Source organism: Rhipicephalus microplus, chromosome 2 (genome assembly GCF_043290135.1).
Source record: "Rhipicephalus microplus isolate Deutch F79 chromosome 2, USDA_Rmic, whole genome shotgun sequence".
Taxonomy (NCBI): Eukaryota; Metazoa; Arthropoda; class Arachnida; order Ixodida; family Ixodidae; genus Rhipicephalus; species Rhipicephalus microplus.
In genome coordinates, this window is record NC_134701.1 from 36356179 (window position 1) to 36373701 (window position 17523).

Consider the following 17523-nt stretch of genomic DNA (forward strand, 5'->3'; position numbering starts at 1 on the left):
CTCTTTATCTAAGATTCAAGATTGGTGCACAAAATGCAGATGACCTTTAACACGAGAAAAACTTTGGCCATAACCATAACCTGCAAAAAAGATCCATTAAAATTCTAATACAACCTAGGCCATCAATTCTTGTCCTTTGTCTCGCAGTATACCCACCTTGGTCTTGTCATCACATCTGATTTAAGATAGAACAAATATGTGCCTTAAACTGACAAAAGGGTTTGAAAATACTAGGCTACCTAAGACGGGCTCTCGCTAAGGCGTGCAGTGAACCTAAATGACCTCATGTGAAACGTACGTAATACCAATACTAGAATATTCATCGGCTGTCTGTGACCCACAAACGCAAGCCAACACAGATAAACTTGAATCAATAGAGCTAAAAGTTGTAAAATTCATATTCAATGCCTACAAGTAAGACATCTCAGTATGTTCTTCTGGAAAGCGGTAAACTAGAAACCCTGGAATGGAGACGTTATCGCGAAATAACGAAGCTGTTCTATCTCATATATAACAATAAGCTGGCAACACAAAAAACTAATTATATCGAACCAATCTTGTAACACAAAACGCGTGCCTCCAATCTTGAAAAGATTGACTAAGCCCCTATATACAGGTACCCTTTTTTTTTCCACAAAAGCAGAGAGTGGAACAATTTGTCACCAGAGATTCCTGAAAGTGTCGATCTCAACTAGTTTCTTCATGAGTTAGCTGTTTCACATGGCTCATAACTACATCTTCATATATATTTCACTGAGCTTCACCTTAATACCCATCTTGATCAGACTGATTGCTTGAAGTTCAATGACTTGCTTCTGCACGATTATTCAATGCTTCAATTCTGCAATGTTTCGCTTCTTAATATTGCAGACTTTATTTTTGCTGCAGTTGGTATTTGAGTTCTTTTTACCTTTTACCCAAACAACCTAACCTAGTGGGCACTGTTTTTATAATTTTTGTTTTGCTCTTGGGATTGCGGACCGTATTTCATGTTACTTTTTTTTTTGCATTTTTGGATCATCGCGCTTTCGTTCAAAGCTATCTATACTGCTGTACCTCCTACACACTGTTGCTTCCACTGCGCCACACGCCCCTGCCCAAAGTCCAGCACTAGACGGGCAGTTTTTGTCTAAAATAAATAACAAGTATATAAATAAATAAATCCACTTCCTCTTTTTATTATGTGACTCTCCAATTTGACGATATAAATTAAAAATATTAAGGGAAGTAAGTTAAAAGAGAGAGATATAATGCTGAAAGGTGGGGATGTTAAAGTATCATGGGGGGGGGGAAGAGAGGTCAGGTGGAGCGCAGGGCGCATCCCAAGCGGCAATTCATGGTCTAAAGCCCCTTCATGCATTTTCCGGTAGAAGACGCGATGAAGGGGCTTTAGCTTCAACAAGCCAAAATCTTCTGGCGAAACATTTTTTTATAATGGGCGCCGTCTATTCGGGCATTCTGTAAAACGGGCATGCTGTGAAAAAAAGCGTGCAATGCGCCGCTGTAATGACACCATACTTGCAAGAGCACGTTTTAGCTCTACCACATAGCGTTTGGCCTGCCAGTTTGTGGCTGGGTGCTTCGGAGCAGATTTCACCACTGTGATGCAGTTGTCACTCGTAGGATTTCTGTATTTTGACTGACACGAATGCGATTCCATTGTTTGAAACCACCTTGTGGGATAATCCGAAAGTTTCGAACAACAAGCGCAGGAAATCGATGGCAGCAGTCGATGTTGTTTTGTTCACATGGTGAATTTCAACCCATTTACTGTAAGCATCCGCAATTACCAGGAATGTGTGCGAAGGTGTGCTCTGTCTGCCCCAGTCCGGTGCTGGAGCTCGTGTCGGAGTGCGTTGATTTAAGTGGCGAGTTGTGCACTCTGCAGCTATCTCAGTGCCCTTGCCGATTCCCGGCCACCACATGTAGCTGCGTGCGCACTTCATTGTGATCACGCCTCGGTGTCCGGCATGAATGAGAGCCATTGCTCGGTGTCGAAGTGGGCAATGACAACTGGTGATCCCAATTTGATACAACCACGATGACAGTTGAACTCCTTTGCTCTCGTGTTAAAATCGTTAAAGTTCTCGTTCTCGAAGTTTTCAATTCCGCCCTCTATCAGGGCATTGTACAGCTTGAACAATGTTGGGTCATCTTGCGTGGCCATTGTGACTTCGTCGGCTGTTAGTGGGAGGCCTTGATAGCGCTTCGAACATGAGCACGCAGCCAACTTGAGGTGTATCCTCAATGGTTTCGCTATGGGGTAAGCGGCTCAGTGCGTCGGTGTTTCCGTGCTTGTTTCCAAGACAGTACATGACGTCGTAGTCTTATGCTGACATCTTAATGTACTATCGGATCATACGAGGCGAAAATGGCTGTGGAATCTGCTTCTGGGGTTCTAGGATACTTGGGAGTGGCCTGTGATCAGACAGAACAGTCACATGTTTGCCCGCGATGTACTGATGAAAATGCGTGGCTCCATAGACAATGACCAGTCCTTCCTGATAAACCTGAGAAAAATTTAGTTCCATAAAGGTTTGCGTGCAGGAAGCGAATGCTATCGCAGGGTTTTTCGGTTTGCTTTTAGCTTCGTTCCACAGCAAAAAGTTCTGTTACGTTTCCGTTCCAGAGCGAAAAAAAAAGTTCCCTAATGGTTCGTAACGGTTTTAATTTTTCTGCAAAACATTAAAGTTAAATTAACTATAAAAACATAAGATTTCCCCTTTAAGAACCCTGGACTGATCTAAAATAAATTACGACGTTTTTAAGAGAAGCGCAAGTTGCTTTACCGTGAATTCGTAACCAAATAACGCAAACCAGTGCTTTTCGAAGTTAATGTATTTGATTCTCTGAAGAGTGAATTAGAAATATTCTGAACAGACTCAATGTTGTTTTCGTGTGTGAATAGTGCGAGCATGATTTCAGAAACAGCCCGTCATCGAAGGTATTCTCTTATATGCGTGACCACTGTTCTGATCAAGCAAACTGCAGGGCAGCCTGTGTGAAAAGCATACGAAAGCCCGCTTGAATTAATACCAGCGTCTATGATTGCCACTTTTCTTTTTGGTTTCCACAATATTTAAACACACCTTTACTTAGGGATGCCTGCCCTATAGATACGCACTGATTCCCCTCAGTTATGCAGAATATTGCTTATGTTGCATGACCTCAGTTGTTCCGGATCGCCAAGTTTTCCCGTGAAACGAAAAACAATCAAAAATATTTCATTTTTGCTCCGAAATGAAATAATTAGTGACGTTCCGGTTACGTTTTCGTTCCGGTCAAAAATATCTTTTTTTTCGTTTTCGTTCTGTTCCAACACTAGGATATCGCTGTTTCTCTGCCTTGATCGTCAATCTGGAAAATCACTGCATCGACGTTGTAGCGTGAAGCGTCACACACCAGAAGCAACGGCCAGTGTTTCGTCAGAGTGACTGGGCTTCACACTGTCACGCCAAGGTGCGTCATTGCAGGCATGCACACTTGGACTTCTGCGACACGAGAGAGCAAGCGCTGACTGGTCTCTGACCGCACGATGCTCCTCAGGAGGTCATTTCCGCACGAAGACGACTTGCGCTGCACGATGTGCAAAATTCCTAGTGTTTTTTCTTGGTATTCCAGCGAAGGTATCGAAAAAAAGAATGACATTGTGAGGTATCTCCATGCGAAATTGAATAAATGGAATACTGCTGCCGATGCCTTGAAGCTCGCGAAACGACTTGAAGTTGCTGTGCATAAGAAAGCCAGCCGTGTTTACAGAAAACTCAATCTGCAGTATTGGAACGAATGTCTCCTACAAGAAAGTCGCATGAAGAGGCCTCGCTGCTCCCAGGAAATGGAGCGAAAGGTTGCATCAACAATTGACATCGAAGACATGAATGCCGCTGAACGACGGACGGAACTACTGGAAAATGATACTTCTACCAAAGTCAAATCAGTATCAAAACTCTGCCAGATGCTTCACAAAAATAGGACACCAGCGCAAAACTTGTGAAAAAAACCAGTGACCAGGAATGCCGCTGTCCGCTGGGATAATCACTTGACAGGTGACAACACGTGGGAGATCATAGCTGAGTGTCTTCTTTTGAAAAAAAAAAAAAAAAAGAAAGGATCTTAACTGAGTGTCTTCTTTTGAAAAAAAAAAAAAAAAACATTATCCAGTTTCTTGACAAATGTGCATTCTCATTCACATGGTGTCCAATTGTTCTCCTAAATTCTTGAAAGCGTTTATAATAAATTTCTGTAACGTAGCCTAGGCTTTTGCAAACACAGGTAATGTTCATGAAGCTTTCATCATATTTTTGCTGCCTTAAGCATTTAGCTCAAAATGGTTCATATTTATTTAGTGGTTTCTTTTTATTTGTTGGCTGTTCCAGCAGTGTAGCCAGAAACTTCTTTCAAGTTGAGGCTTTACCATTCCTTATGCATGCTGGTGCATCTCTTTGTGTACGTGTACACAAGCAACCCCCCCCCCCTTCAACCCAGCACTGCCTACGCAAGGGGTCTGTGCGATTTCGGCAGCTGATGTGACTTATGACACCAATAAGACACGCCCAAATTGAGCACTCCTATGGTTTTATGCTTGAAATAACTGAAAGAAGTTACTGCAGTGGTAATGTTTGGTCGGTGATGGGCTCTATCTCATAAAGAGAAAATTGTTGCTGAGGCTTGTTAGGGACAAGAAATGAGAGTACTCATGAATACCTTATTTTTTATCTTTTGTTTGAATGTATACAAGGTGCATTTATTACTGAATACTGTCCTTGAACATATGTACCTGCCTTGTGTTATGAACTTGGCATTGGCATCTGTTTATAGATATAACTCGTAAATTTGTGCGTGCCATGATTTTTTATATTGGTATTAGAATATGTATATAGGTTGCACACATTTTGTGGCAGCTGTCGTGTTTGATTTTTCACGCATTCATTTCAAATGTGTGCACAATGAATGTCTAAAAATACTTGTATTTATTAGGCACATTGTGGAAATAGATCACAATACAGTTTTACAACTGAATTTTTTATAACAAACGAGCTGCATTGTATCTTGCAAGTGCATATTTTACTACAGGCTACAGTTCTGTCGAGCCTATCAGTCCACAAAGGTACTTTACCTTATCAGTGGAAGGTAGGGGAGGTAGTTCCACTTCTCAAATAAGCTTAGAAAAGCTTAACAACCAACTATCGTCCCATTTCTCTTACCAGCACGTACTTCAAAACTACTATACAATACTTCGTAATCAGAAGCATCCTCAAATTTCTTGAATATAACACCTTCTTTTCGCCTTCACAACTCGGTTTTAGGAAATCATAATCAAGTCAGACTTAACTCGTACCTTTCACTGATGTAGTTTTTGATCCTTCATCATCCTCTGACTGCATTTGTTTTGGATTTTGTAAAAGGATTGGATAAAGTGTATCATAAACTTCTCATCCACAAGTTACGGAACTTAAATCTTGACATTAACCTGTTAGAATAGGTCGGATGCTTTCTTGCTAATCGCTTATAGTACGTTACCACTAATGGCTACAATTCATAGATGTGCCATTTTACCTCAGGAGTGCCTCAAGAGTTGGTCCTCGGTCTTTTGTTGTTGTTAATGTATACAGTCGAGCCCACATATAATGACCCCCCTTGAAACGAACTTTCGCTTAAAATGAACAATATCCGTGTGACCGTGAAAATATACATTGGTTCAATGGCACAAAATCGCACTTACAACGAACGTCTCCGAGCGCCGCTGATCGGTTACAACGAACCGAGTCAGCAGTCTGCCAACTTCCCGGGAAACCAATTTCGACCACCGATCAGGCATCGGCGAAGTGCCCGTACTTTCTTATTGCTAAACGCCGACCTTGCCTCCGCGCCCCTCTAGTTGCCGCTCTCCCCGACCGCTTTTGTTACACACTCTTCCGTACTTTGTCGAAGACTGGTCGGCCCTCTACCCTGTTTTTGATCGAAGACTGGTCGGCCGTCTACCCTGTTTTTGATCGCTGGTTCTGTCGTTGGCGTTGCCGGCCTGGATTGACTAGACCATTTGCCAACATCTTCGCCCACCGACTTTATTCGATGGTCTGCGTCTAGTGCACGCGCATATGCTACCCCGCAGACTCTGATAATTTGCGATTTGTTTCATGTGTAGGGCTTGTTCTCACTGACTTCGCTCTCGGTTCAGCATGCCTTCCGCGCACGAGCGGAAGCGCGAAAATGGCTGTTAATTTGCGCGGAACGAATCGGGAAATATCCGTGAGGCCACGCAATCCCGTCGGCGCCACAAAACGATTTTTTGACCACAGCCGCCGATTTTTCGAACACCGCTGCGCGCACCAATTCAGGCGGCCATGCACCCTTTCCAAGTAAGCTACAACCTGCCTCCTTCCCGTGTGTTTTGGTTTCCAAGGTCGCCCTCCCGCCGCATCCTCTCCTTTCTTTATCACAACTTCTTGCCCTTCTCTCGCAAGTCTGCTCTCCTCTCTAGATAACAACCCCTTCGCCCGTCTACACCGCTCTGCGATGCCCACCACGCTGGCTCGAATTTGTTTCGTTTTCTGACTGGAATTGGGCCCAGAGCTGTTCCACACGATCTGGCACGCGTGTCGCGTGTGCGCGACTTGCTCGCTCTTGGTGTGCGTGTGTGGTCATGACGGCCGAAGGGAGGACTAGCATGCTTTTTCCTGCCACTCAACAGAACGTCGAAAGTGCGACCGCTTGGCTTCAGCGTAATCCGCGTGTTAGGTGCCGCGTTGCGGAGCGCTTGCTCATAGCTGTTGACCACCTGGGAGCCAACTTGCCGCTTCGGGCGTCCCGGTATTCAGCTGTGGAGATGGTGAATATTTCGTGGGCGGTGGTGACGACTACATGCATGCGAAACTGTTTTCGCAAGGCCGACTACATCGACGTCGGGCCCAATGCCGAGCCTGAAGCTTCCCAACTGCGGCGATGGTTTGTGGTAGCACGTCGTCAACTCCGACCTGGAAGAGCGGGTGGGACATCTATTGCGATAGTTTAATTACAGCCGATAGTGATGCCGACACTGCGGAACCGTGCACGGATTAGGGCGAGCGTACTCAAGGCTTAGCGTCATGGACACCATCTACTCTCCTAGCCATAGCGCCTGGTAAGCTACGTGGCACTGCTGCAGATTGGACAACCGTGGCAGGAAACCAGTTGGACATGTGGGAGAATTTCAAAGCTGCGTTTGAGAACCAGTTTGGAGAAAATTATGCTTTTGCAGTGGCAGCATATAGTCACTAGACGCGTACAGTCACCCAGTGAGAGCCTTGTTGACTACTCTTTGGCGAAACGGCGAAATTTCAAGATGTCCGATTCAATTAACAGATCTTCAGTGCATATTATAATTATGCCTTACAGGGTGTGTGCGACGCACACTTGGCAACAACTATCGCTGCACAACAACCACCAACTGTGAGTGCATTTCTTGCCTTCGCCACCCAACTTGACCAAACTATAGAGCATGCCCTTGCTTTTCCGAGCCAGCCTCCCATCACAGCCGAAACATCAATGTCACAAGCGCCTCCCGTGCCTGTGCAGCAGAATAGTATTACGGGTGACAGATCTTCTTCACCAATCAATCTGGCTCAGTCACCAGTTTCATGTAGAATTTCTTCGCTACCCTTAGATCAACAAGACACTCATTATCTTGCAATTATTTCCCAAAATGGCGCACCTGCCTATGCCCCCAGGGAAGATAAGCAAAGCCATATGTTACAAGTGTCGCCAACCAGGTCAACTTGCATCGAAGTGCCCCTGCTCGAGAACCAGTGCCCCGCTACTTAGCCAGCAAACAAGTTTTCTCTTCCTGGCGTGCCTTCAACCTTCAGAACCATTTGAAGGATCTCTTGTGGTGTGCGCTGTGATTCAAGCAGACTTTCCACTTATAGGCACTGTAGACGCATTTCCGGACAGTTTTTCAAAGCGCACCATACTATCGCTAGACATCATTGAATTTGCTAACCTCCTACCATGGATCAAAACTCCCATATCTGTTGTAGGTGGCGGTATCGTCATGCCAGCTGGTACATTATGTACTCGTATCGCTGTGGGGGCCTATTTCAGCAGTACTTGAAGTTCTAGTCCTGGCTAGAAACCCCTTGCCTTTAATCCTCAAAAAAGACTGGTTTGAGGCCGCCTGCACTGAGCTCCTTGTCCGACCGCCTCATCCAACAGAAATCCACCACCGTAGGACGGGTATTGTCATGCGACGCCTGGAAAAGGTGCTACCACGGATGTTCAATGCCATTGTGCTGTCAAGCAGCCCTGTGTCTCATTTTAAGCAAGCTGTGTCTCCCACAGGCTGCTTGCAGTTTTTGCAGTTGCCGGACAAAAACCAGCCCATGTGGTTATCTCTCAAACACAATGAAGTTTTGCCTAGAAAGCAGCCACTTCAACCAAAGACAGCAACACTTTGCACAAATGATGCTAGGTTGGACAAGCTACGTGACGCTCAAATAGGTCCACAGCTGCAAAAAGAAGATATGGCAGTTCAACACGTCTTGCGTCAGCATATTGACCTCTTCGCTACTGATGACAATGACTTGGGCCTATGCAAAGGGACAGAACACGCCATTGAGCTTGTGCCGGATGCAACGCCATACGCCAATCAACCATGTAGACGTGGCAAAAGGATCGCAATTTTATAGAGCGTCAATGCCAAGTGTTTCATGCTCAGGGCTCAGTCACCAAGCCTGCACAGCTAGAACAAGGACTGTAGCAGGTAGCAAGCAGGCTGGTGCACGCCAAAGAATTGAAAACAAAGAAACAACGGGACGCCAATACAAGTATATGCGCCATGGCAACTTGTCAGTTCCCTGGATAAGCTTTGACAGCGCCTCAGGCATAAGATTGAGACTCTTCGAGGTAAAAGACCTGCAGAATGTAAGCGCAAGAACAACAAACAAGCCACCAAGTCAGCTGCTAAGCCAACCCAGAATAAGCAACACAAGCTCAGTCAAGAAAGCCTAGCTGCTACAAGCAACCCAGAAACAACAAAAGGCACCACAGGGTGCAGCTGCCTTCTACCGTGACAGCTACATCATCTGCAGTAAGCTTGAATTGACCGACCCATCATCTAGTACAAATGCGCAGCCTTACATCGAAAAGGAGGTTGTTCATCAACCGGAAATGAAGGCAGAAAAGGTGAAGCACCTTAAGGAATGTGAAATGCGCCATGCAAAAGGTGCTCCGGAGACGCGAAAATGCCACTGCTCTCAGTACAAAGAAGAATAGATCAAGGTCAGAGGTGACTATACTTTGAGAAAGGCATCGCTGAAGTTGTGCGAGAAGCGGCAGCAGAAGAGGCGCAAGAAGTGGGATTCAAACACTGAGAACATCAAGTAACCTCAGATAGAGTGTCACCAGAAACGTCGGGACAACATCAAGGCACGTCAATAGGCCAAGCTTTAGACCAAGATGAAGAGCCTCAAGAATGAAAACCACATTGTTCCAGGATTCGCAGACCATTTAGATGTTTTGGTGACTGCAAGACTATGAGACAAAAAAAAAAAAAAAAAAACGGGGGTGGGATGTGATGTAAAAAGCCAATCGTGCATTTTACAAAAAAAAAGGGGGGGGGGGGGGGGTTGGGTGTGAGACAGCAAGTAATCTGGCAGCCCTGTGCTACATGTTGATCAACTCTTGACACCGTTTCGTAGTTGTTCCTACGCGAGCGCATGCTCCATGACTGCATTGATGTCGTAGCTCCTAATTATTAAAGTCGTTTTTCGCCTTATCGCCGCCTTGTCTACGTTGCCGAGTCCTCACAATATACATTGAACTAGAGAAGAAAATTGTGATAAAATGTTGGCGAATGCACTTGAACCATAGGCACGACCAATGCGCCTCAGACTAGGTTGGCTAGAGGCTTGGCTCGGCCGGAAGCCACAAATGTTTCCAGCTACAATTTAAAATTTATGATTGATGATTTGGTTGATATGTGGGATTTATTGTCCTGAAACCACCATATGATTATGAAAGACGTAGCGTAGGGCTTTGGAAATTTTGACCACCTGGGATTCTTTAACATGCACCAAAATCTGAGCAGACGGGCCTACAACATTTCCGCCTCCATTGGTAATGCACAATTTAAAATTATTGCTGCCTTAGGGTGCAGAAAGCGGCTTGACCAAGTTTATTGTCAGCCCACATACGCAGATAAAGCTTACTTTATGCAGCCCATTCCAACAAAAAAAATCGCAGAATATTCACAGAGTGAATGATGATAGGTGGGGCGAGCTTCAGAGAGCTTTATTGGTAAACCGTGAACCGTCTATCTGTTCGTCCGTCCGCACCTGCTGAGTGAGTAAACGAACTAGGCGGTCACATACGAGCTAAGAAGGACAAACCTACGGCTTTAGAAGCTTCGCCTCTAAAAATGTCACTGATTTTGTCCACTGTAAACAACAGTACATTGTATCCCGGTTTGCTAAAGCGAAGTTGGAATTGTTGATTTCATAAACAGGCCAAGCTTAGGTTGAATAATGTCCCATTGTTTCCGAAAGTTACGCAAGTTCGTCATAATGAGCATTGACTTAATAGGTATGCTTGAGTGATGTGCGAAAAATAAACTATATTTTAAAGTCTGGCTTCCTATCTCGTCTTCTCTTTTTTTTTTTTTGTGCTCAACTGCACCTGAAATATTTTGTCGTGAGCACAAGTGACCCCTCCAAGAATGCACTGCTGAGGGAGTGACTTTCTGTGCTCTTGTGATGCTCCCCGTCTCTGATGGTTCCCTCCAACAACGGGGTAAGGAAAAAGCCGAAGGGGAAGCCCTGCCTTAGCGAGTATACGCCACTGCCTCTCACCTCCTGAGTTGCAATGCCCGACAAGCTGTGGAGAGAGGCAGTGAGAATCACCAAGAACATTGGTGGTAAAGCACTAACTACAATGTGCCTACTAGCTGATTGTTCTTCATCACGTTGGGAAGTATGTGCATTGACCAAGTACACATGTCATATTTAATGGCGGATGCCATCTTGACCTTATACTCCGGCCACAGGGCTAGTGTGCCACTACTGGGACAAGAAGAGGATGACGATTACGGGCAACTGTTAAAGGACATCAAACAAATCAATGTGACAGTTGTATGATTGCTGTCGATTACTGTTTGATTGTACCAAAAGTCATGCAAATACAGACCCCATTTTAAAACATGGACGAAGGAAGCACTGTCATGTTCTCATTTCATAGGTATCCTCTCAATTACTATAATGTAATTTATGAAAGATCCGGTGAAGCATGCTACTGACCTTGTGGTCTGGTGGTAAGGGACACCAGGCGGCAGCCCAGATGGCACCACCAGGGTAGAAGGTAACGTGAGAGTCCCCTGACTGGGGCGACAGGCACCCGAACAAGGGCAGCCGCTGCCACTTGGCTGGCACGGAGGGGGCATGCCCCTCTGCACAGGAGCTCTGCTGCAGGGCAGGACTCTCCCTGAAACGAGGCAGGCAGGCCTCCGCGTGGCTGGGGCACATAGATCGCAGTTTCACCATTTACAGCACTTCCAAATCAAATGGTGTCATGCTAAAAGACACATAGGAAGGAAGCCTCCTTTCCTGTGTCTGTGTTTGCTTTCCCTGTCATTCATGATGACAAGTAGCTTCATCATTTCAAGATTTCAAATCAAAATCAAAATCAAATCTTTATCAAATTGAGACCAATAAAAGTATGCTGAATAACTAGGCCCAGATGGGCTTCTGCCAAACTTCAGGAGTAGAACTAATTACAAGTAACTAGGAGTAAATTTCAACTAAATTAATGTAATTATGCATAATGAGTATGTAGAGGCAATTATTTGACCTTTAAAATATTTTTATATTCGTGTTTGCCACAAAATTTGATTCATACTAAAATTTGATTACAGTTGAACCCCCTATAACCATATAACTACAATGATGTATCAATTGGAATGACCATATTTTGGTTCCGTTATAATTTTCCTATATCACTACCCATTGAAACTGTGCCCAAATACAGTGAACATTTTCTAAAAACTCCTACTTTGATGTAGAACAGTTTCGACATAGTCATGGTAAAAATATGGCCCAAACGAAGCAAAAGAGAACATGAAGCAGGCATTCTAAAGCACATGAGAGATGCACGCGCACATGCACTGTTGCATTTTATTCCCAACGAAAATATCATAGACCATGGCGAGTCCTGCATGCAGATTTTCTATGCTGCGAGCAAGTTCGCTTACTTCCCAGGCGTTCCTTCACTGATAGAATGACAGAGAGAGGGGAAAATAAAAAGCTGCACAAAGACTAACTAGCTTTTGCACAGCAAACTTTTTTGACGTCATTCTCTGCCTCTATGACCACCAACGATTAACAATGCCTTCTAATGCAAGAAGCCATGAATGCAAGAAGCGATAATTTTTGTTTTATAAAAGCTCATTGTGATGGTCATTACAATAGAATGGGCAGATGCCCCATTCAATCGATCGAATAGATACTAAACAGCCTCTGAATGCTGTGGATTAGAACAAATTTTAGGCGCTTGAGCCCAGAGAATCAAATTAGCCTGTTTTGTGCCTAGCTTACTCAATTCCATGCCTATGGCTTAGGAAAATCGCCACCATACGACTCGTCAAAGTGCAACACCCTCAAGCGTCCACACAATATAATAACACAAATAAAATGTTAAAGTCATTTCGCTCTTCAATCTCAAGCTATGAAAAACAACGCCTGTAAATATTGGTGTTCAGCTTAATAATTCTGTATTCTTTCATATGTTCAAAGCATTTCTGAATTCTCTAAGCTTGATAGAGTGCCATCTCGATACAAGAATCTAAAGAAGCCACTAAAAATCATTCGTTAATTTGAAAAGTTGTAGTGAAAGTTGAAAAAATTTGCAGAATAGTTGTAAACATGACAACATGAATCACTTATGTGTGCCTTGTATACAATCGGCCCTAATAACTGTGAAACAACAAACAAAATATTATGGAACCAGTGCTCGTTTATTTGAGGAAGAGTGTGATCTATCTTGACGTTAGCAGCTCGACTGCTGAAAGACAAACTCTTAAGCGTGCACATTCTTGTTCACATTGCAAAGCATCGCTGTTAAATACCGATTTTTCCCGTTGGCTCACCCACACTGTTTCAGCGTTGTTCTGTTCACCGTTTCCTTATGACAAACGGTATTAATCTTATCGGTCTTTAGCTAAGTTCATGTGCATGCTTAGTCATTGCCGTAGTGTTTGATCCAGAGGTCATGTTGATGATTCTACCACCAATCAAAAGGCTAGAAAATAGCCATGTAACAAGTGCACAGGTAAAGCTGCCTGACGAAAACAAAGACAACAAGGCAAAGCCTGACTCGAAAAACAAGGCGATGGCAATACGGCTATCGTCCATTTGAACAGGGCGTGCACATAGAGAAAAACATAGGCGTTCTGATGATGATGATGATAGTGGCAGCTACGAATCTGGGCATCATTTTTACAGCCACAGTAACTTTTTATATAACTATTTTAATGATTAGCGATTTTTAAAAGTGAATAGTGAAGTGTTGTGGAGATATAGGATGGATAAAATTTGATATGTTATTCCGAAACATTCGGCATTCTAAAATTCGTAGTAGTGAAATATTTTTACATTAGACCAATGGACATTTGGAGGGGGATTTTTGAAAAAGTTGGCAATCTTAAAAGATCATTAATCTAACTAGGGTACATTACCGAGCTAAGATTGAAATGTGCGATGGCAGTGACCCTTACGAACTGCACATCGATAAGACGCTGCACGAAACATCGATGTTCTGTGGCTATTGTGGCCGCATTTGCGCCACGCCCCATTGTACATAGCCGCAATGTCATCCCCGCTAACTTCCCTCACTGTCCGCCCCCTTCACCCCGCAAGATTGGCGCAGATGGCATCTATTGCCGCATCACGAACTTTCGGGCTGATGGCTGTAAAAGATTTATGATGAATTTTTCAAGAATTGCCGCAAATCAGACCAGCTGCTCGTAGTCCATTCCTACAGAGCGCAACGCCACAACTGGCTATCGCACGAGCTACGGCTTTTTCAATCCACAACAAATATAAACACACGAGAAAAGCGTTATATAGCTGTGCTGCTTGGCGAAACACTGATAGGCTTCACAGCATATACAGGTGTGCAACAGCCAAGGGCAGTCCATGATCTGTACCACATGATTTAAAAGCCAGTAGCAAAGCACACGCTTTTTTGTATTACTACTTGCACTGCAGCAGCGCAGGAAACCATCATTATTTAAAGAATGAGGCCTGGCTCTTTGCCTCATGCGATCGATTGGTGATTGATCGATTGATATGTGGTGTTTAATGTCCCAAAACCACCATATGATTATGAGAGACGTCGTAGTGAAGGGCTCCGGAAATTTCGACCACCCGGGGTTCTTTAACATGATGATGATGATGTTTGATGTTTTGTGGCGCAAGGGCCATTTCACGGCCAAAGAGTGCCAGTTCACCTTACTAAAGATATGGACAATGATTGTGATAAGCGGCTGTATAAAGGCCATAAAATTCCTCGCGGTAAGGCAGGTAAAAACATACAAGTAATAAAATCATGACCATGCCGTGAAAGGTGTGTGTGGTGTGAATAGATGACAAAAGTTGGTGATAATAAAAAACTATGGTGGACATGTATGGCATTAGCACAAGTGCCTCACTCGTTCATACCCTTGCGTCCAAGGGCCGTGAGGCAAGTGCTTTGTTGAGTGTAGTCACCGCAGCGAAAACCTCTCTGGAGAGGGCGTGCTACGGAATGCCCGGGTGTATGATATGAAAACTACGAATTTCTTTTTAAGCCGTTTTGCTCCTACGATATCGAGACGGGAGTGTCAGCAGCTATCCGAAGTGCGGCGCCCTTTCCCCTTTGTTTCCGACAGCTGCCGCTGAGAATCGACTAATGTAGGGTTCGAGGCTATTTTCTACGCGCTCGCGTGTTTGAACTCCTATTGCCCACAATAGTACAGTAAAACCCCGTCAATTCGAAGTCACTGGGGCCGCGAAAAATCTTCCAATTAGTGGGCTTTTGAAGTAACAGAAGATTCAAAAAGTGGGATGCAAGGAACTTGGCACTGTTCAATGTAATATCAGTGCTCATCGTTTGCTGTGCCGGCTAGTTTGCGGCTCCAAGGGTTATGTTTTCCAGCAATGCCTGGTCTTAATGTTGTCATAAACACGGAGGAACGATGAACCTTGCTACTGCCACCAAAAAAAAAAGAAAAAGATGGTGATGTGATCAACCGAAATTGCCACCTGCGGAAAACAAGACATTTTCACTGCAACACAATAATGACACAGGGGCAGCATGTTGCCTGCTCCTTGCTGTCTCAGCACGTCATGATGTGACCATTCCCACATTCCTTCTGGTATAATTAGGAATTTAGGTATGGCCAGTATGACTAATCTCACGATGTGCTTTGGCTGGCGAAAATCGAATTTATTTTCGAAGTAGGTGTTGCTGGCAAGAACTCCGCCTGCAGTGCAAAGTGCAAATAGCTGGAGCAACCACCAATTGGAGGTTCACCTCCATCACAAAATCCGCCAAACTGTCCTCTAATAGACGGGTGTTGAAAAGCTCCCTTTACCACGACAATGCGGTACACGCACTAACTATAAAATACGCCCGAGTGGACGTGCATAGACGTTTTGCCTATCGAGGAAGGAGAAACTTTAAGGCAACTGCGAGCACGTGCAACAGGCACTCATCGGCATTTTTGCCATTTACGATCTGCGTCCTATAAAAAGACTGCTTAATGTGACGTCAGCTGTAAAGTTCAAGTTAGCGTGGATTGAGTTTGGCAAAGACGTCGATGGGTGTCCCAATTGCATGCACTTGCAAGTACCCTGGAGTTCTGTGTTCTTAGATAGGCAAAACGTTCATGCAGGTCTAGTTAGGTCTAGTTAACATCACCTAGTTAGTGTGTGTGGATACCAGTGGTTCCACATTGTTGTTTAAGGAGGGACTTTTAATTTCTTTACAATCCCAAAAAGAATAGGTGAACTGATGACCTTCTGATGCTGCAAGAAACATGCAAAACTTGATTATTCGCTCACGGATGCACAGACGATTTTTTGCTCACAACCAACAGGGCCGACGCCAGCAGCGGGTTTTCTGCCACACGAGCTCTTTAACGTTATCGCGTTAATATGCTGCTCGCACTGTGCTGCAGTACACTGAAGCACATTTCGTTTTTTGCAGGCGAACGTTTCGGTTGACCACGAGACTGTTTATTTTTATTTCTATTTTACGCTGGAAGTAAAGAAGCTGGGATGCTTCAGCTGCCATTCATTAGTAGAGCTATGTTGCATTGCCTTGTGGCTATTAAAGGCCGTCGTTTCCGTGCATTTCCGGCAAAATCGGACTATGGAGCTGGCACAGGGCACCAAAAGTTTTTAAGTTGACCAGATCGGTGCCTGTCGCTGCTTCATATTGTCCACACAAACTTACATCCCAAAATATGGAACCGTAAAAATTCTTCGGATTATATGGGATTTCAAAATAACAGAGTTCAAAATAATGACGTTTTACTGTACCTCCACCCCTGTCACAGGCGAAATAAGACAAGAGAAAAACTTGGGCAAGTCATTCATACTTCATAATGAAACGGCAGCACAACCACACAAGGACAGGAAAAGAAGGTACATAAAACACAGCGCTGTGTCTCATGTGCCCTTTCTTTCCATCCATGTGATTGTGCTGCCATTCTATTATGAAATAATGTTATCCACATGTGTAATTTAGGTATGTGCACCTGTGTAGCGGGGAACAAGGTGGTAGGAGAAGAAGAGGACGTTCAGTTGGTGGCAAGAGCTCGCTGCTGCGCGTTCACTGCGGTATACCGTCAAGTCGACCGTTACGTCTGCTTCGAATAAACCCCTCATAGACGTAACAGAGCGGTAGAGGTGCGGGGTACGACACGTCGACGTACCACGGAGCCACAGCTGTTCGGAGTTCGCCGGAGCCGTCGTCTCGCCGGTCTGCCGCCGACAACAGTCGTCATGGCCCAGAGCGAAGGTCAGGAATCAACCGCCTCCACTTCGCGCCAATCTACACTGGCTACACCTAGGCATCACTACATGGAACCCCGCCCGTTCGCGGGAATGGCAGAAGAAGATGTGGACGCGTGGCTAACGCACTACAAAAGGGTGAGCCGGTACAACCACTGGAACTCTATCGATCAGCTGGAAAACGTCGCGCTGTTTCTCACGGACACTGCCCTGATGTGGTATGAAAACCATGAAGAGTCCTTGACAACAAGGGCTCTTTTTGCTCAAGAACTCAAGAAGTGTTTTGGTGACTCCAACTCAAAAAGGAAAAGCGCGGAACGGACTCTTGCTGGAAGAGCCCAGACTCCTGGAGAAACCTGCACTGCTTATATAGAGGACGTTCTTAAGCTTTGCAAGATTATAAACCCGCAGATGTCTGAAGAAGACAGGGTAGGACACCTATTGAAAGGCATAGCGGAAGACGTTTACAATTTTCTGATAGGCAGGGATGACCTCACCTCTG

General features: G+C 44.6%; 1 protein-coding gene across 8 annotated transcripts in view; it reads right to left on the reverse strand.

Moving 5' to 3' along the window:
• LOC119169139 (uncharacterized) overlaps positions 1-17523 on the reverse strand; it is a 748171-nt gene that overhangs the window by 261992 nt on the left and 468656 nt on the right. For 7 of the 8 annotated variants that reach the window (XM_075883059.1, XM_075883033.1, XM_075883044.1 and 4 more), the window contains one exon: positions 11268-11481. In XM_075883059.1, the coding sequence (XP_075739174.1) occupies positions 11268-11481 (214 nt within the window). The remainder of the gene's footprint in view (positions 1-11267; positions 11482-17523) is intronic. The other variant, XM_075883038.1, reaches the window with a different exon arrangement.